Consider the following 20,608-nt stretch of genomic DNA (forward strand, 5'->3'; position numbering starts at 1 on the left):
TGGCCACTAAATTTGCACTATTAAGCCAACCCTGCACTATAGTTCGAATGAACCTCGTCGCCAGTTGTAATGTTTTGTAATGGGGCTCTCAAATAAATAACACTCGGGATCAGGCTTAACACTATAGAATAATTTTATTAGGAAACAAGTAAATAAGGTGATTGCGTGTGTCACGCTCAGCGCTCGCTGACCAACTGCCTCGCGCTGTACCGTGACTACATACATTCTTACTTAGTATTTGTACATCGAGTAACGTCGTAAACACTACAATTATTATTATTATTATCATTATTATCTTTCTTTTTTTTCCCGAGGAGTTGCGGAATCCAAGTTACGGATTCGCGCCAGTCATACAGGCTAGCGCGGATGTGGGGCTCCAGGGTGGCCTACCCACTAAACCGCCACCTCCTGTACAACGCTCCCAGCCAGGGACTATGGTCCCTCGCTCGAACGCAAGAAGGTCTATGGGAATCACGCCTGCCACCACCAGAACGGCCTGTGCTGAGACCGTCTGGTAGAAACAAGCGATCCTCAACGCGCTTCGTCTCTGCACCGTCGTCATTGCGTGACAGTACTTTTCAGTCTTCACGGAGTACGCCCAGATCTCCGCACCGTAGAGGAGGATCGAATTCACCGTCGACATCGAAAGTCTTCGTTTCCCTGGTCTCGGTCCGTTCGTGTTTGCCATCAGGCGGCTTAGGGTTGCTATCCGTTCAGCCGCCTTCTTAGCCGTTAGTCTTATGCGAGGCCAGAAGGTCATCTTCGTATCCAGGGTCACCCATAGGTACTTGACTTCCCCTCTGTTCTCGATCTCGTCCGTCCCGACCGTCATGCGTAATGTGGTCGGTATTCGTCTACTGGTGAAAAGCACCAGTTCCGTCTTTTCCGTCGCAAGTTGCAGTCCGAGGTCGGTCATTCACTGTCCGACTCGTCTCATTGTCTGGTTCAGTGCGTATTGTGCCAGATCTGGAGTTCGCTCGACTATCACTGCCGCCACGTCGTCAGCGTAAGCGACCAGGCGAAGGCCGAGTGGGAGCTCCAGTCTGAGCAGACTGTCATACATCCCGTTCCAGAAGTCAGGTCCCAGTATGGAACCTTGAGCGACCCTGGCGGTGATCTGTCGCGTCACTTTGCCTTCAGTCGTTTCGTATGTCAGCCGTCTGTTCCAAAAGTAGTCTTCAACAACCCGCAGCAAGTAAGGCGAGACCCCGAAGTCGCCGCTCAGCAACCTTAGGATATCCACTCACCTGGCCGAATTGAAGGCGTTCTTAACGTCAAGTGTCACTAGCAGCGCGACGGGTCGCGCAGCGTGGCAATGTCTGTCTGTCGACCGAAAGGAGTCAACCACTTCTTGGATGGCCCCAATCGTTGATCGACCCCTCCGGAAGCCGAACTGCTGGTCCGAGAGGCCTCCGCCGTCCTGTGTCGCGTCCTTAAGTCGTGGTCGCAAATTTGTTTGTACAGTTTCCCTGTCGTGTCCAGTAAGGTCAGCGGCCCGTAGGCCAACGGCGTGCTGGGGTCACCCTTACCCTTTGGGACAAGGACCAACTTCGCCACCTTCCACCGGTCGCTGAATGTCCCCGTCGTGAGGCACGTTTTGTGAAGGTCGAGAAGTATCTCCGGCATCAGGCTTGCCATCAGCCGGAGAATCTCTGCCGGTACCCCGTCCGGTCCTGGCGCCTTACCTCTCTTCATTGCTTTGGTCACGTCCGTAATCCAATCCTTCGTTTGTCGCACCCTGTACGGCTCGCACAGAATCAGAATGTAGGCGTCTTGTTCGTCTGCCATCTGTGGTAGTAGCATGTCTGCTGTCTTACTGCGGTTCAGGTTACCCTGAACTATCCTGTTCGTCTTCCGGCCTAATTCTTGCACTCCTCCAGCGCCCCCCAGCACACTGCGCACCTCCCGGAGCCCGCGAGATGCGCTGCATCGCCGTGGCCCGCCTCGGCGCACAGTGGGCAGGCCGGTCTGTTCTTACAGTCCGTGGCATAATGTCCCGTCTCGCCACATTTTCTGCAGCACTTCGTCCGGTCTGTATTTTTACATTTTGCCTTCGTGTGCCCGTTTCGCAGACACTTGTGGCATTTCGTCACCGTAAGTCGTGGTCGGACGCGGCACCCCATCCATCCAATCCCGATCCGTCTCCGGCCGAGCAGCGCTCTGGCTTCCCGCGACTCTACGTCGCATACGGCCATAAACTGCTCCGCCCGGTTCGGACCGGAGATATGGACCCCAAAGTTCGCGTCTTGTCCCGTTTTCCGTCGCAGTGCCCGTATCACGTCGTTTCTGGTCGTGACACAGTCAAGATCCATGGTCTCCAGTTGCACCCTGGAGGTCCCGGTCCCGACGTTGCCTGCGTCGCCGACTGCGTCCTGCAGGACGCGTCGGAAGTCGTTTCATTCGTTGGCGTCTGTCTTTATCTTCAGGAGACACAGACCATTCTTCGTCTTCCTGAGAGTCGTCACTTCAACGTGACTCTTCGCAGGGTCGACCATGGTCCGTATCTTCCTCACGATGTCGGAGTGCGTCATGTCGTTCCCGGGTTCGACGAGCACCGCCGTTCCCCAATGTTTGGGAGCCGCTCTGCGTCCCTCAGCCCCGGCCGTCGTGTCCGTTGTCGCGTTCGTCCTGTCCGTCCGCGTCTTCCGTTGCTTTCTTTCCTTTCTCGTCCTTTTTACTGTCTGCCAGTCAGCGACCGGTTCCGCAACCGTTGCCCTTTTCTGAAAGGATTTCGGAGTGGTTCCAGTCGCCTTCCGTTTCCGTTTCGTCCGCCGAGTGTTTTGTGTCCGTTGGTCAGTCTCAACGTCCGTCTCCGTCGTCTCGTTGTCCGTCTTGTGGTCCTCCGTGGCTGCTTCAGCGCGCCTATCAAGCGTAACGTCGGCAGCCTAGAGGATGGTCTTTATGCCCAATTTAACGGACATATTCATGTTTTTTTGGATGGCTGCTGCCTCGGCCATCCTTGTCGCTGTACTGTGAATCAGTATCAATACGTCCGTCAGGTCCATATCGTCCGTGATTCGTGTCTTCGTGCCAATCATGGATACAGCGGAAGCGCAACTCGCTCCGCTGCCCGTGCTCGACACGCTGTCCGTCCTGTCTCGTCGTTGGTGTCCCAGTGTCATTCTGCCGCTGTTCCAGCTTTCGTGTCCGCTGTCTTTGTTGCCGTCTTTGTTACCTGGTCATCGCACAATTTGCGGCCCTCAGAATCCATGCCGCTCTCATCGGCCACCGGGGCTTTCACCCGATCGGAACCCAGGGTGGATTTCCCCTGTGCTGGGGCTACCACCTGAGGTATAACGTTGTCACCCTTGTGCATCTTCATAAACGTTCCTACGTGCTACGGGTCTCTCGGGGACGCGACTCTCCGTACCGCGCCGAAACACAGCACGGCCCCTGAGGTCGCCTTGGGGGCCTTCCGTCGGGCTTGTGCCGACGTCCGTCCCCTCCCACTTACTAGAAATCCCCAGGGTCGTCACTTCTCGAGCAAATCAGGTTTTTACGCCCAATTCGCCTCCTGAGGCCGCGTCGGGGGCCATTCGTTGGGCCTGTGCCAACTTCAGTCCCCTTTGACTTACTCGATGTACGCGGGGTCGTCACGTCCCGAACGAGGGATTGAACCCCCCCTTTACCTGCGTTACCTATCATTATAATCCACCACCACCACCACCACCGCCACCGCCACCGCCATCGCCACCACGACGACGACGACGACGACGACGATAATAATAACGATGATAATCTATGATTTTTCGAATTCATACTGCTCACCTTATTTCTAGGTGAACTTCTTTCCATTTCCGAAAATTTTTCTTCGTTTTCTGGATACTTTTTTCCATTTCCTAAAAGCTTTTTTTTCAGGAAACCTTTTTTACGTGTTAGTTAAATACGAAAGATGGATTCGAATAACTTTTTTTTGTTTTCTGAGGATTATTTTCATTTTCTGGAAACTTTTGTTACATGTTAATCAAACGGAAAAAAATTTTGGATTTCAAAAGTTCGGGCGGATTAGGCAAAGCAGTTTATGGCCGTATGCGGCCTAGAGTCGCAGGAAGCCAGAGCGCTGCTCGGCCGGGGACGGATCGAGATTGGATGGGTAGTTCGCCGCGTCCGACCACGACTGACGGTGACGAAATGTCACAAGTGTCTGCGATACGGGCACGCGAAGGCAAAATGTAAAAATACAGACCGGACGAAGTGCTGCAGGAAATGTGGCGAGACACGACATTACGCCACGGACTGTAAGAACAAACCGGCCTGCCCACTGTGCGCCTGGGCGAAACACGGCGATGCGGCGCATCTCGCGGGCTCCGGGAGGTGCGCGGTATACCGGGTTGCGCTGGAGGAGTGCAAGAAGCAGGCCGGAAGACGGACAGGATAGTTCAGGGCAACCTGAACCGTAGTAGGACAGCAGACATGCTACTACCACAGATAGCAGACATACACGACGCCGACATTCTGATCCTGTGCGAGCCGTACAGGGTGCGACAAGCGCAGGATTGGATTACGAACGAGACCAAGACAGCGGCCATCTGGGTAAGGGGCGCTGCCCGAGCCCGAATAACCGCTCGTGGCGTCGGGGACGACTACGTCTGGGCTAGGGTGGGCGCTGTCACTTACGTCAGCGTCTACCTGACCCCAATCTGCGCTGCGGCGGAGTTCCAAGCGAAGGTTGCGCTCCTTGAGGACGGACTCGGGGACCTGCCCGGGGACCTCGTGGTCGCGAGGGACCTCAACGCGAGGGCGGTCAAGTGGGGCATGACGGCAACAAACAGACGCGGACGGCTGCTGCTCGAGATGGCCGCAAGGCTGGACCTAAGAGTGGCAAACACAGGAGACGTACCAACGTACAGACGGCCGGGATTTGGAGACTCCATCCCGGACGTAACGATGACGACGGACAGAACTCTGCCACGAATAGGGCGGTGGCAGGTGCTTGAGGGCTACACGGCCAGCGATCATCAGTAGATCGCCTTCGAAGTGGCAGGAGAGACAAGGACGACACGGACGAGGACCCGGCACCCCCCGCGGTGGAACGTAGACAAACTCGACGGACTGAAGTTCTCGGCGGAGCTGGCGGCAGCGCCGGCCCCAATTACCGACGTACCCCCAGAGCTGACTGGCCGGCAAAGGGCGGGCAGACTAGCGGACAAGACGGCCAAACTGACGACGCGGCCGTGCGACAGCACAATGCCAAAATGACGGTACGGACGTAACAGACCACCACAATACTGGTGGACGGACGAGATAGCCGAGCTGCGGAAGAGTTGGCTGGCGAAACGACGACGGGTTACGAGGGCTGGAGGGAGACCCGAGAGGGAAACCCTTCAGGCCGAGTACAAGACTGAACGGAAACGACTGACGTACGCCATCAGAGACAGCAAGACGCGATGCTGGAAGAAGCTCTGCAAGGAGGTGGACCGCGACCCCTGGGGTGCCGGTTACAAGATTGTGACCGGTAGGCTGGGGGCCCGGATCCCGCCAGAACTCAAGGATGCTGAAACCGCACGACGGATCGTCGACGGACTGTTTCCGACGCACCCGACGCGTACGGACGCGACGAACGACGACGAGACGGCAGCGCCCCCCGTCTTCACCGCCAAGGAGCTCGTCGGAGCGACCAAAGCAATTAAGAGGGGTGAGGCGCCAGGACCGGACGGGGTACCGGCGGAGGTTCTTCGGCTGATGGAGAGCCTGAGGCCGGAGATACTTCTCGACCTTCACAACACGTGCCTCACGACAGGGACATTCAGCGACCGGTGGAAGGTGGCGAAGTTGGTCCTTATCCCAAAGGGTAAGGGTGACCTCAGCACGCCGTCGGCCTACCGGCCGCTGAGCTTACTGGACACGACAGGGAAACTTCACGAACAGCTTCTGCGACCACGACTTACGGACGCGATACAGGACGGTGGAGTCCTCTCTGACCAGCAGTTCGGCTTCCGGAGGGGTCGATCAACGATTGGAGCGATCCAAGAGGGGGTTGACTCCTTCCGGTCGACAGACAGACATTGCCACGCTGTGCGACCCGTCGCGCTGCTGCTGACACTAGACGTTAAGAACGCCTTCAACTCGGCCAGGTGGGTGGATATCCTAGGGTCGCTGAGAGGCGGCTTCAGGGTCCCGCCTTACTTGCTTCGAGTTGTTAAAGACTACCTTCGGAACAGACGACTGACGTACGAAACGACCGAAGGCCAAGTGACGTGACAGATCACCGCCAGGGTCGCTCAAGGTTCCATACTGGGACCAGACTTCTAAAACGGGATGTATAACAGTCTGCTCAGACTGGAGCTCCCACTCGGCGTTCGCCTGGTCGCTTACGCTGACGACGTGGCGGCAGTGATGGTCGAGCGAACTCCAGATCTGGCACAATACGCACTGAACCGGACAATAAGACGAGTCGGACGGTGAATGACCGACCTCGGACCGCAACTCGCGACGGAAAAGACACAACTGGTGCTCCTCACCAGTAGACGAATACCGACCACATTTCGCATGACGGTCGGGACGGACGAGATCGAGACCAGAGGGAAAGTCAAGTACCTATGGGTGACCCTGGATACGAAGATGACCTTCCGGCCTCACATAAGACGAACGGCTAAGGAGGCGGCTGAAAGGATAGCATCCCTAAGCCGCCTGATGGCAAACACGAACGGACCGAGACCAGGGAAACAAAGACTTTCGATGTCGACGGTGAACTCGATCCTCCTCTACGGTGCGGAGATCTGGGCGTACTGCGTGTAGACTGAGAAGCACTGTCACGCAATGACGACGGTGCAGATACGGAGCGCGTTGAGGATCGCTTGTTCCTATCAGACGGTCTCAGCACAGGCCGTTCTGGTGGTGGAAGGCGTGATTCCCATAGACCTTCTTGCGTTCGAGCGCAAGAGAGTCTACGGAAGAGACGCGGACGTGACCCGACGGGACGCGGCAACGACGGAAAGAGACGCGACGATACAGACGTGGCAGGAACGGTGGACGGAAGAAACAACGGGAAACTGGACGAGACGACTCATTAAGGACCTGAGACCGTGGATCCAGAGGGGGTTCGGGGATGTGAATTTTCACGTCACCCAGCTTCTGACGGGCCATGGCTACTTCAGACGATACTTACACAACCTAAACCGAGTACGGACGCCCAACTGTACGTACTGCGGACACGAACGAGACGACGCGGAACACACGTTCTTCGAATGTGACCGCTGGACAGAACTGCGACAGAGACTGGAGACGGTCGTGGAAGGCATCACTCCCGACAACATTGTTGGGGTGATGCTCCATAGTACAGAAAGGTGGCAACTTGTTGCCACCTACACAGAGACAATTCTACGACGTAAGAACGCGGACGGCTGCCTGACGTAACGTAACTGACGGACTGCCTGCACGGGACGGACGGACGGACAGACTGACAAAACACACCGACAGAGCTCCCAGCTAGAAGTAATATCACCATAGTTCCTGGCTGGGAGCGTTGCACAGGAGGTGGCGGTTTAGTGGGTAGGCCACCCTGGAGTCCCACATCCGCGCTAGCCTGTATGACTGGCGCGAATCCGTAACTTGGATTCCGCAACTCCTCGGAAAAAAAAAAAATAAATAAATAAATAATAATAATAATAATCATAACAATAACAATATAATAATAATAATAATAATAATAGGAATAATAATAATAATGATAATAATAATAATGACAATATGCAATTTTGCCATACGATTATTACACATTTTATTTTTTGGAAAACTTTTTCTCATTTTCTGAAAACTTTTTTCCGTTTTCAGAAAACTTTTCTCATTTTCTGAAAACTTTTTGTCACATTCCGAAAACTTTCCTCGTGGTAAACGAATAAATATGAATAATTGTTCGATATATTAATGATAATAAATAAATAATTGTCAAGTATATGAATTCGAATTTTTAAATCCATTAAATATAGTATTGATCGTGAAACGTTTCCGCCCGATGGTGGGTCGTCCGAGGCGTCAAACATCAAATATTTCCATCAATTCTACGTCTACAGTTTCATCATATAGCTATTGGGGGGGCTGGGACAAACCCCCAAGGTACGGTGTCGGTCTGTCCAGGCATCAATTGCCGCTTGTCATCCTGCCAACTCAGAGCCAATTTTTTTTTCACGATCGTGCTTACTTCGTGTTTTTTGCTGCGTAATGAACACTGTCGAAGAGTCAACTCTTGGTAAGCCATCAGACAGCGCTTATGATCATCAAACGTGTTGCTATTTATTGATGAATTTTTTACACCCTTGGCGCGCTTACTCACTTTTACGCCACTGACATATTTCTCCCCATCCTCACCCATCGTAGTAAACGTGTACAGCTTTGCTCGCAGTCCCACAAACTCTGTCATAATTTTACCATTATTTTCATCCTTCATTAGCCCTAGTTGTTTTTTGTTTTCAAGAGGAATACCATACACATTGTCGGGCGGATAATCAGAGGTATCAAACATTGTATCTACATCACGTTTGATGATATCGTAGATATTAGGCACATTGAATTGATAAATAAGGCTCTCTGTGTCGGTATACATCAATTTAGCTTGTTTATTCGAAAAGTTGGTTTTAATATAATTATTGTGGATATCGTAGAGAAAGATTTTTGACAGATCCAGAATTGATGCGCCGACAATAGGTTTGGCAAAGTGAACTTTGTTACAATTCATTTCAATGATAACCATATCAGTGCCAAATATGGTGCAGCTGTAAAAGTTTGCTCGGGCAATAAGCGTTCTCGCACCACCTCTTCCCTCCCATTTTGTGACCAATTTGACATCTTCAAGATTTCGCACATTCTCCATAGTCTTGCCGAACACAGCGTTATTCATGAGTTTGTGAAAGTTTTTCTCAAATTCATTCCTGGACCGCTTACGCATGTCTGTATTGAGCGTGATGTAAGGCTCGAGCCATTGAGATTGTGCAAACTTCAAGATTCTGTGCACATTTGTTACTTTTAATCCTAAACACAAACATTGTTTCAAATTTCTGTAGTGCAATACATCCTTTGTTTTGGGGTGAAGGGTGGTCGCGAGTTTGGCATTTTTACTACCTGGCGGAGTAAAATGTTGTAAAAATGTAAAAACCACTGTGCGCTGCTGCAACTGCTTGATCTTCGTCACCTAAGATTGCAGGAGTGCGATCGTATATTGGATCCGTATTTTCGCACCAACGGTTGTTCCTCGCTGCATAGAAATATCGCGCAGAACTTGGATATTTGCAATTTCAATATCAGCCTAATGATTGATGACAGCGTCATTGTCTTCTCCGGGTGGTTGCTCTCTCAGCAAATTGTACGTCCCCCCCATTTGCTCTGCAAGTCCCATATACGCTTCGACAGTCATGACTTTAATGGTTATAGGTAACAATTGTATGTCAGAGAAATGAAAATTACAGGCTTTTGACTTGCACGTATCGTGTAAGACTGATGAGTCTGCATCGGATGCGTTGAGCTTATATATAGGCCGATGAATCGCAAGAATTTGGGAACGGTGCGCACTGCGTTCTGCGCACATCGGACGGAAAAATGGCGTCAGAGACTACTGGGCTCAGCCTTTACCCATCCCCCATCCCCAAAATTTTTGGGTTTTATTGCTCGTTTGAAGTGACCCGCTTCCGCAGCTTTTTGCAGGAACAGGTTTTCATCCTCTTCCCCTCCTCCTCCCCGCGAACCCACCGCCGCCTACGATAGATGCCCACCGAAGTATAAAAATCTGCGCAAATGCTGTGAGTAGAGTAGCAATGTATAGTTTCCCAAGCATGTCATGGAAATCCGTCAACAAAAAGCAGGGAGTGGGCGGTGCAGGTATAAAAAATCGGGGCCCAGAGCCCTGGCCCCGAATACTTACGTTTATGACGTTTGGCGGAAAACAAGTCTCGACAGGAATTATTGTGTGTGTGTGTGTGTGTGTGTGTATGTGTGTGTCAAATCCTATGAAAATAGCCATCTTGCGTCAAACCGCGAAAATGATCAACGGGCGGGGGGGGGGGGGGGGTATAGCGCTGTGGATTCAGGGGGGGGGGAAGCGCCGCGGATTGGGCGGGGGGGCTAGGGGGGCAGCTAGGGGAAACTGGGGAAGGTACCGACGACGTTGAGGTGGGGGGGCTAGAACGGAGCTGAGGGGGGGGCTAGAAGGGAGCTAAGGGGGGGCTAGGGGGGAGCGCCGCCATCTTTGATTCAGAAACGGCGTATATACACTACTGTCGTCACGCGAAAATCAGTGGAAAATAGTGAATATTTACACAAAAGTGCTGAAGAATTTTTGAAAAGAGTTGAAGCTTATATTTTTGAATATGGATTACAAAATATGTATAATTCTGATCAGAGTCGTTTTCAAATAGAGATTCATTCTGGACGAACGTTAATGGAAGGAGGAACTAAACAAGTGTCGGGCACAGTACAATCAGTAACTTCAACAACGCAGAGTTATACTATACAGCCTACAATTTCAGCGGACCGAAAATTATTATCTCCTTTATTTATTGTTTTCAAACAACCATCCGCAACGTTCGGACCTATATTTGAACAACCTTTAATCAGACCGCCAAATTTTTTCATCACAGCTTCTGTTTCGGATCGGAACTATCAATTCAACTTATATTCAATTTAAACAGCGAAACATTTGGCTCGGTAGAAACACCGTCATTTCGGCGGTTATTCTTTTCGGCTTCCCCCTCTTAGTCCAGTATGACCGGCTCCTTAACGACTCGGCAATACTAGAACAGTCCTTACGAGAAAACCAAACAAGGCTGTCACGCACTTCGGTTTTTTTTTTCAAACGGTTATTAGCGGCTTTCCTCAGGATACATCCTCGTAATAATTCACGGTTTTTTTATACATGATTAATTTGTTCGGGTACTTCCGTTCTGTGTTTTCTTCTTGTACTAATCTATTCTCTGTGCGGAAAAAGAGGGAAACGATCAGGGAAATCTCAATCATCGGTTCGGTACTCGTGCCATTTTCTCTCCCGATTGTGAGAAACACCCGACAGACCAAGTCCCTTCGAAAAGAAACCTACGTTTGCTCATACTCCTCATGGCTATTCGCAACATTCGGTCCTTCGAGCCGGATTTTTTGTGTGAGAAAACGTGAGAAAACTTGGAGAATTGTGGTGTGCCTCGTGGCGAGAATTCGGGCTTCTCTCGGGTAATATAACGGACAGTGAGAATCGACAGAAAAAGGTGCGTCCTCGAACATTGAACATTATTTATCGGGTTTAGACTCTCGGTCTTTGTGTCGCTCGGAGACGACACTTGATAAGATCAACCGTGTTTACGAAGAGTGCGCGCACGCTGAACGAGCTATACAAACTCGCCGGCACACGTGCTGTCAGCATTCCTCAAGCGAATCGGACTCTCTCTCTCTTACTCTTGAGGATCACGGTCGATAACGCGGTCAGTCTCTCCATCGGTCGGTATCCAGGGAGTCGGTCGGTAAGTCGCAAGAGCCATTATCATCGGAACGGGTTCAAACCTTTTCACCTTCGAGTCAGTGAGTGCCGCGAACGATCAAAACAAAACGTTGTTGTGACAGATGAATTTTGCGATCGGTTTCGAGTGAGTTTACTGTACCACGAGTTACCTTTCTCTCTCGTATTCGTTCAATCCATACTCGGCAAGGGATCGGACATTCCTCGAGCTTCGAATTTCGAATTTTTCGAAGAAACGCGGATTTCCACGCGTTTGAACGGACAATCCTCTCGCGAGTGCACTGACTATCGGTTTTTCGTACAATCGGAAGTGTAGAGTTCGGTCTCTCATTCCAATCCTTGGTTCGGTTTAATTTTGGTTGAAATTCGGTTTAATTTAATCGGAAAATGGCGGACGGTACGAAACCCAAGGCGGGCGGAGAGTCCTCGGGGGCGGACTGTGAGGACGATCCCGCAGCCCTTACTCCGGCCATAACACTGAGTGAATGCCCGACTGCCCATCCGGAGGGGACGGAAAAAACAGTCCCGCCGACTATGGACAAGGACAAACTCAGGGTTCCTTCGGTTAAGAAAACGGTAGAGCGCTTGGGCTCCCCTCCTCGGTCGGCTTTCCCGAAGGAAGATCCACGGTCGATATCGAGTATGTTGCAGTTTCGGGTCATCACGCAAAACGGACGGGTTCAAGCGATGGAACGTGTGCTCAACGACGCGAAAGCATATTCCGAGCAACCAATCGACTCGATTACTCTCAGCAACGTTGAGACGAGCCTCAGCCTTATCGAGGATCAGTGGAAATCCTTTCGTGTTACCCACGAAAAGATAACGGAGAACTGTACGCTGGAATTTCTCTCTTCGCCTTACGTCGTGTACGACACCTACGACTCGGCGTCGGACATCTGCTCAAATACGAAGAAACTCCTTTCGGAATTGAAGGCCAGGGTGAACCGGAACTCGGTACCTGATAACCTCACATCTCAAGGCTCCCTTCCTCGAATTCCTCTTCCAACCTTCTCCGGAAAATATTCGGAATGGAAATCATATTCTGATCTTTTCCTCAGTTTGGTTGGCAACCGCGAGGACATCAGCAAGGTAGAGAATCTTGTCCGTCTCAAGAGCGCGCTCAAGGATGAGGCTGCGAGTCTTCTGTCCAACGTATCGGTGGCTGAGGACAATTACGCTCCAGCCTGGCGGACATTGATCGAGCGGTATGAGAATCGCAGACTTCTGGCGAGTTCTCATCTAAATAAACTACTCGGGCTCACATCTCTGCCTCGGCAATCGGCTCAAGGACTCCTTGCGCTCGTATCGATGACCAAGGAAGTGCTCGATGCGCTCAAGGCGCTAGGACTCCCAGTTGAGCACTGGGATTGTATCGTCGTCCACGTACTCACGCGAATTCTCGACTCTAATACAAGAGAAGCGTGGAAAGTACGACTCGGATCAAGGCTCGAGGTTGCTTCACTTACGGAATTTCTCATAGATGAACTTGGAACTTGTTTTTGTTTGAAGGGTGTGGCCACGGTGAAGGAAGTAGAATCATCTGCATATCCAACAATTTTGTATTATATGAAAACGTAATTTATTTACAAAACTATTTACAGGTATATTTACTGTATGATTCAAAGAAACAAGAAAAAATTTCTTTATTCATTTTTTCAATGCAAAATGGCTAATAATCACTACTTGTTTTTTGTTTATCTTTTTCCCAGCCCTTACCCCTCAAATATATGTGCCATAGAATTAATTCAAGTAGAGATATGACTTGTTTACATATGACACACATCGAATTTTCGAGTAGTCGATAGTCTGCTTGAAATGAAAAATATTCACGTTTCTTGAAAACAAATGATAAAACAGTAAAATGATAAAAGAGCGATGCCAGAATGAATGCAAGCCTCAAACAATGTTATTCAATGATTCATGCCTAAATACTAGACATAATCCGCAATATTGGGAAAAAAGTTGATAAGAATTCAATTTTTGGGAAAAATTCGAAAGCACGTATTCTGTATTCTTGCATGCTCTTCACAGTGCTGTTGGATTCATTGAGCTCTGATGAACATCTTGTTTCTAATGTAAAAAATGAACTTTGTATATACAAGTAAACCCCTAAAATTGTAGAGTTCTTGAGAATATTCGAAGTGTGTTTTTCATCACTTTTGACAAGGTATTTATTACTGTCATTATTAGTTATCGAAATCCCCTCCTTGCATGAAAACAGAAAAATCATCTTGGGAGGTGGTCAACTTTGGAGGGGTGTTTCACCCCTTTCAAATGAGTTTGGGCCGATAAAAAAAACACGTATGTCATCGATTTTGACCCTCTATAACATACCAGAGTTTCATCAAAATCGGAGGGGGACACCTGAAAACGTTTTCTTGTTAGCTTCAACCACAATACGATATATATTATGAGAAATAATATAAACAAAATAATATGAATAATGTGAATCACATCAAATTACAATATGGTACGATGTAGCTTATTTGATCAACATCATAGACATAAAATATGAAAAACCATTGGTTAGTCAACTTTTTTCTGAAATATCTATCTTGATTATGAGAATTTATAAATGATTTCCGAAACATGACACCTTTCAAGCTTATTTAAAAAATAAACTCACACAGGTGTCACATTATAATCAATGTTTCACCTGAAGACGTAATTACATAGCAAATGACTATACTGCTATGTAAGTGTGATACGATATGTATTGGAGATGTTATTTCTCAAGATCTTGATCGATTTATCCTTAACCAAAGTATGATATGTAATACGTATATTATAAGAGATAATAGGAGTCAAAAAATATGGATAAAGTGAATTACATAAAATTATAACAGGGTAATACCTTGCTTGGTCAACATTATAGAGTCAAATATCAAACACCAATCCTTAGTTAATGTTTTCTTGAAATATTTGTCTCAATTAAGGAATCTTTTTTGAGATTGTATATACTTCTTCCCTATCACAAAGTTAGCATCAACTTGAGATACTTTTTTCATATAGCTATAACAATAATATTGCATCATAGTATCAACTATAATTACGAATAATTATCTGACAAGTATCGTTTCTGCTTATCAAAGCTAATAAAAATTGAGAAATAATAAGGGGGATCGCATGGACCGATATCAGGACGGTGGTAACTTCAGATTCAGTAGCATCTTGTGATACACGATTCTTTCTCACAACCACTGGAATAATTAAAAAAATGAAAAAATCGAAGGAATTACCAAGTAGTGCAAACAAGGTATTTGCAATAAAATATCTTATTTGCTCACAAACTATTAGCTTATGAATGTAGGTCATATTTGAAAAGTTCAGTTTGTTATGTTGTCCTGACCAATTGCAAGTTGAAGCGAGATGATGTGAAAGAAATCTTGACATTACTATCCTAGTGGTATCGGCATAGTCCTTCCCACCAACATACTGTAGAGTGAAAACCTGAGAGCAAAAAATGTTTGTTTGAATAAAACATGTTGAAATTAATATAAAAATAACCTGTAACGCAGCAGAATAATTCTTATTGAAGTTTTTCCTCAAACGTATGGTATAGATGCTTGTTTGCAATGACACTTTGCTAAGGGTAAGCTGCGCATAATATACACACCGCGTTAGCTAGTTTTGCCTCATCCCCTAAGAGTTGGTTCATCGTATTTACATCTTCTATAGTCCTTGCTGCTTGCCACGAAGTGCCAGGAAGATAATTATTATAGCCTTCTTGATTACTGATCAGACCAAAAGATCTCACATCACAAGACAATTTTTTGATCGATTTCAATATCTTTTCTAACAGAGCTGCAGAAAGAAAAAATACAAATGCTTTATGGATATGATATAAAGATTACAATGTTTTTAATACTGAGGTATCATATCGACCTCTATTTTTGACACATCCAGTGCATTCTATCGTTGCTAGTGGGGTCAATAGATCATCAAGACCTTCCAATCCCAAATCTCCACTTTGGTTGAATGCAGGTGTGAGAAAGAGTGTAAGTGCAAAGGCGAGAATTTAGCAGGATAGCAAAGGTGAGGAGGAAAGGAAATAGGACAAAGAAGGAGCGGGGAAGACCAGGACGTGCGAACGGGTGAAGGGAATAGGGAGGCAGGAGTAGAAAGAAAGGACAGGTGAAAAAAGGGGGAGAGTTTTGAGGTTGGTCAGAGAGAGCCGGCGGACAGCAACGGGAAGGATAACACAAAAATAGGCGGTGACAGCTAGGAAGTAGGACGGGGGATGGAGCAGAGACAGATAGGCGGCAGGTGGATAAGGTAGGGAGCGGTGGCGGAGAGAAAGAGTATAAGCAACGCGGGTGGCCAAAAAGAAGGGGCGAACAGAGTAGAGGAGGAGAAAAAGAAAGGTAGGCCGGATGCAGTAGCATCGTTAGGGAGGGATAGGAGTCATATCCTGGGATCGGCGACGACGATGCTAGATTTATGGAAGAGAAAGCGGGAGAAAGATGCAGATGAGATACAGGAAAGAGAAAGAGTATTTGGGAAAAGCAGGTAAGTTCACCGGTCGCCGGATGGCAAGACAGGTGAGGAAGGGAAGGCAGAGGGAGGAAGTATACAGGATATACTAAGGCTGATTAGGGAAGAGTTGAAGATAGGTCTAGAGGAGGTCAAAGGGCAGGTAAGGGGGATCAGGAAAAAAATGGAAAAGATAAAAGGGGAAATGACTAGAAGGGAAGAGCAGTGGGAAGTAGAGAGGGGGGAGATGAAGGAAACGATAAGGGACCTAAGTAAAAGATTAGAAGAGGTAAAAGAGCGGAGAGGAGGGGAGATGGAAAGGGTGAAGGGGAGGCTGGCAGAATTAGAAAAAAAGAGTGCAGAAGACGCGGGGAGAGGCAGGGACAAGGGAATGCGGAAGTGGCGCAGGTAACAATAGATAGCTTAAAACAGATAGAGTGGGCCATAGAGAGGAAAGAAAGGGAAAAAAAAGGGGAAATATAGTATTGAGAGGAGCGCGAATAGAGAAAAGAAGGGAAAAGGAAGGGTTGAAAAAGATTATGCAAGTGTTAAGGGTGGAAGTCGAGGTGAAGGATATGTGGGAGGTAAGCGCAAAAAAGGGGGGAGAAAAGAGGATATGGATAGCAAGGCTAGGGAATAGGGAGCAAAAGAGGTAGGTAATGGGAAGAAAAAGCCTTTTCAACGGGAGGGAGGGAAGAATAGAGGAGGTTCTCACCTGGGCAGAGAGCAGAATGAAATGTAAGTTGAGGGAGATAGCAACTATCGAGGAGGGAAGGGGAAACAGAGTAAGAGTGGGGTATGCAAAGATTTGGATGGAAGGGAAAATGTGGAAGCGGGATGAGATAGGAGAGGTGCGCAGGGACGGTGCAGGGAGAGAGAGGGAAGGGGAAAAGTAGGGGAAGGCGGTAGGGAAAGGACAGCAAGCGAGAAAAGACAAGAGGGAGGTATAGAAGCACAGGCTGGGGTACGTAAGGAAAGGCAGTCGGGGAATGGGCAGTGAGGAGGGACAGAGGCAGGGGGGTGGGAAAGAAAGAGGAGAGAGAGGGGAGTAGGCGGGACCGAAAGGGAGGGGTGGAAAGTAGTTTTCTGGAATGTGGCGGGGCTTGCGAGAAAGGATAAAGATTTCGGGAGGGGTCTAAGGGAGTGGGATGTAATATTTTTAATGGAGACATGGATAGAAAAGAAGGGGTGGAAAAGAATTAGGAACAAGTTGCCAGCAGGGTATAAATGGGAAGTGCAGTATGCGGTGAGAAGAAATAGGAAGGGAAGAGCAATAGGCGGAACGCTGTCAGGGGTAGGAAAGGAGATAGTAAGTGGGGAGGAAGGGAGGGAAGAGGTAAAAGAGGGGATCATAATATGGAAAATAAGTGTAGGGGGGAAAAAATGGATAGTAATAGGAATATACGTAAATGGGGATCTGAAAGAAAAGATAGGGGAATTGAAGGAGCGGGCAGAAGAGGTAGAGCGAGGAACAAGAGTGCTAGTGAGGGGTGATTTTAATGCCAGGACAGGGCAGGGGGGGGAGGATGTTGGGGGGAAGGCGAAGAGGAGAATAGGAGTAGGAAATCAAAGGACAGGAAAATAAACTCGGAAGGTAAGCAGCTGGTGCAATTTTTGGAAGAGACAGGATGGGCAATAATGAATGGGAACATAGAGGGTAATGAGAAGGGAGAATTTACGTATGTAGGAGGGGCGGGGGTGACGGTGATAGACTACGCTATAGGTGACAGCAAGGTAAGGGATAGGGTCAAAAGGATAGAGATTGGGGATAGGGTTGACTCGGACCATCACCCGGTAATAGTGTGGATGAGGGGGGCAGTGACTAGGACGAGAAAGAGAAAAAGAGTAGGGGGAGCTTGTAAAGGAGACTGGACAGAGGAGGGTAGGAGGAGGTTTAGAACAGAGGTCAAATGGTAGGGGGTGGGAGAAGCGGATGTAGGCAAAAAGATGGAGAAAAGAATAAGGGAGTTTAGACGAGCTTTAGATATAGGAGGGAGGGGGAATGGAGTGAAAAAGGGTTGGTTGGATGAGGAATGTAGGCGAAAAAAAGCAGAAGTTAGGCAGAGTTTAAGGAACTGGAGAAAGGGGGAGAGGGAAGGGAAAGCGTATAGAAAGGAAAGAAGGGAATAATAGGGAAAGGGATAATAGGCTATGCGAGGAGAGGAAAAAGAAAGAAAATGCGGGATTCAAAGAAGAATCAGCGGAAGCAAGGACAAAAAGCAGAGTATGGGAGATAGTTGACAGGGAAAGAAAGAAGTGGAAGAGGGTGAATGAGGTAATAGGCGATCAGGAGTGGAGGGAGTATTTCATGGGATTATTAGGCGGAGTGGAAAGCAAGGTAACAGAAGGCCGCGGGACGGCAAATAGGAAGGGGGACGGGGAAGGGGAGCTGCAGAGAAAAGACATTAAAAAGGTGATAGGAAAGCTGAAGGATGGAAAGGCACCAGGGGGGGATAGAATAGTTAGCGAGGTATGGAGGTATGGGAGGGAAGAGATCGAGTAGTGGATATGGAAAACATGTCACAGAGTTTAGGTGGGGGAGAGCTGGCCGGAGGATTGGAGAGAGGGATTGATAGCATCGGTAGTAAAGAAGGGGGAGGGGAAAAGGGCAGAAGAGTATAGGGGGGTGACGCTGATGCCAACTCTGTATAAGGTGTATGCGATGGCATTAGCGGAAAGGTTAGAAAGAGAGGTAGAGGAGCAGGGCATGATACCGCAAAATCAAACTCGCTTCACGAAAGGAATGTGTACAATTGACAACGTTTATGTGCTTAACTATTTAATCCATACACAGGTGGGAAGGAATAAGGGAGAGATGGTGGCGTTCTTTGCGGACTTAAAAGCGGCGTTCTATTCGGTGGACAGGAAGGTGCTGTGGGAGACTATGGAAAGGTGAGGGGTGAGGGAAGGGCTAAGGGTAAGGATAGAGGAAATTGACAAGGAAACAAAGAGTCGGGTGAGGAGCGAGGGAAAGGTAGGAGAGGCGTTCTGGACGGCGAGGGGGGTTAGGCAGGGATGTCCGCTCAGTCCGCATGTATTCAACCTGCTGCTGGCGGATTAAGAAGAGGAAATGGGGAGAGGGAGAAGGGTTAGGGGGTCGAGTTGGCCGGCGGCAGGATATGTACGTCTGCGTATGCTGATGACATAGTGCTACTAGCGGAACGTAAAGAGGAGATAGAGGTAATGATTAGGAAGTTAGAAAGGTATATGGACAGGAAAAGGCTGACGGTAAATGTGGGGAAATCAAGGATTATGAGATTTAGGAAAGGAGGTGGCAGAAGGAAAAAAATGGATTGGAGATGGAAAGGGAAAAAGATAGAGGAGGTTAAAGAGTTCAGCTATCTAGGGTATAGAGTAAAGTGCAATGGGGGACAGAAAGCACACGTTAAGGAGAGAGTACGGAAGGCAGGGGTAGTAATGAGGTAGGTATGGGGAATAGGAAAAAGAAGGTTTGGGTGGGATTGGGAAAAAAGGATTTGGTTATTTGACAGGCTAGTATGGACGGTAATAGAGTATGCATCGGAGATATGGGGGTGGAGGGAGTGGAGGGCGGTCGAGGCGGTACAGGACAGATTTTTGAGATGCACATTAGGAGTGGATGGGCGAACACCGGAATATTCAGTAAGGGAGGAACTACAGAGGGAGAAGCTAAGGATTAGGGCAGGGAGAAGGGCATGAAATTTTGAAAGAAAGCTGGAAAGAGGGGAGGGTAGCGAGCTAGCTAGGAAATGCTGGGAAGATATAAGGGAAAAGGTAGAAGTTTGGAGGCAGGGATCGAGATGGGAAAGAGAAAGGGAAAGTTTCTTTGCGGAAAGGAGAGCAGAGAGTAGAGAGGTAGTCGCGAAAAGGGAGAGGGGAGAGGTGGATCTTAGGGAAATAGAGGAGCGAGAGAGGGAAGAACAGAGAAAAGAGAGGCGGGAGAAAATAAGGGAATCGAGGTACAACAGATGGTGCAGGCTAGTGAAAGGAGAAGGGATACCAGGGTATCTGGGAAAGGGATGGGGGGAAAGCAGGTGGACAAGGGTAGCAAGATTCAGATTAGGAAGCGAGATGAAGGAGGCAAGGTAGTGGGAAGAAGAGGAAAAGAGAAGGTGTCGGGTGTGCGGGGGGGAGGAGGAAACATGGAAGCACGTATGGGAAAGGTGCGTGGGCTGGAATAGAAGGGGGGAAAGCTGGCAGGAGGGGGTGAGGGAGATCTTAGGTGAGGAGGGGGTGGGAGAAGTCTGGATGAGAGAACTGGAAAGGATCAGGGATGTACAAGAGAATAAAAGAATGAGAGATGAATGGGAAATGGAAGTCGATTAGGATAAGGACGAATAGGGAATAGAATAAGGTAAAATAGGACAAATTTAAGTAAAGATAAAGATGAAGAATAAGAAAAGGATAAGAGGGAAAGTAAGGGAATGGCACGGCAACGGCACAGGGCATAGGCAATTAGAAAATAAGGAAGGATAAGGTAGGAAGTAAGAATAGGATAAGAATAGGTTAAGAAAACATGTGAAAATATGGTAACGGGAGAGGAAAATGGAAGTCTTTGTAACCCCAAGGGAAACAATAAATATTACATACATACACTTTGGTTGAATGAATTTTTCGAAGCTGATGAGGGCAGATTGAATAGCATGTTGCTCTGTATAGTTGGTTTTGAAACAGACAAGGGCTTTGGAGGTATAGGATTTTGTGGAGTCGACTTTGGCATGG

The 20,608-nt window shown here is 48.4% G+C and overlaps 1 protein-coding gene across 1 annotated transcript; it reads right to left on the minus strand.

Moving 5' to 3' along the window:
* Positions 1-331: 331 nt before the first annotated feature.
* On the minus strand, positions 332-832 carry LOC107218635. The gene has a single exon (XM_015656562.2). It carries the CDS (start codon positions 830-832, stop codon positions 332-334), a length of 501 nt encoding a protein of 166 aa, XP_015512048.2.
* Positions 833-20,608: the final 19,776 nt, after the last annotated feature.

This window comes from Neodiprion lecontei, chromosome 6 (assembly GCF_021901455.1).
Source record: "Neodiprion lecontei isolate iyNeoLeco1 chromosome 6, iyNeoLeco1.1, whole genome shotgun sequence".
Classification (NCBI taxonomy): Eukaryota; Metazoa; Arthropoda; class Insecta; order Hymenoptera; family Diprionidae; genus Neodiprion; species Neodiprion lecontei.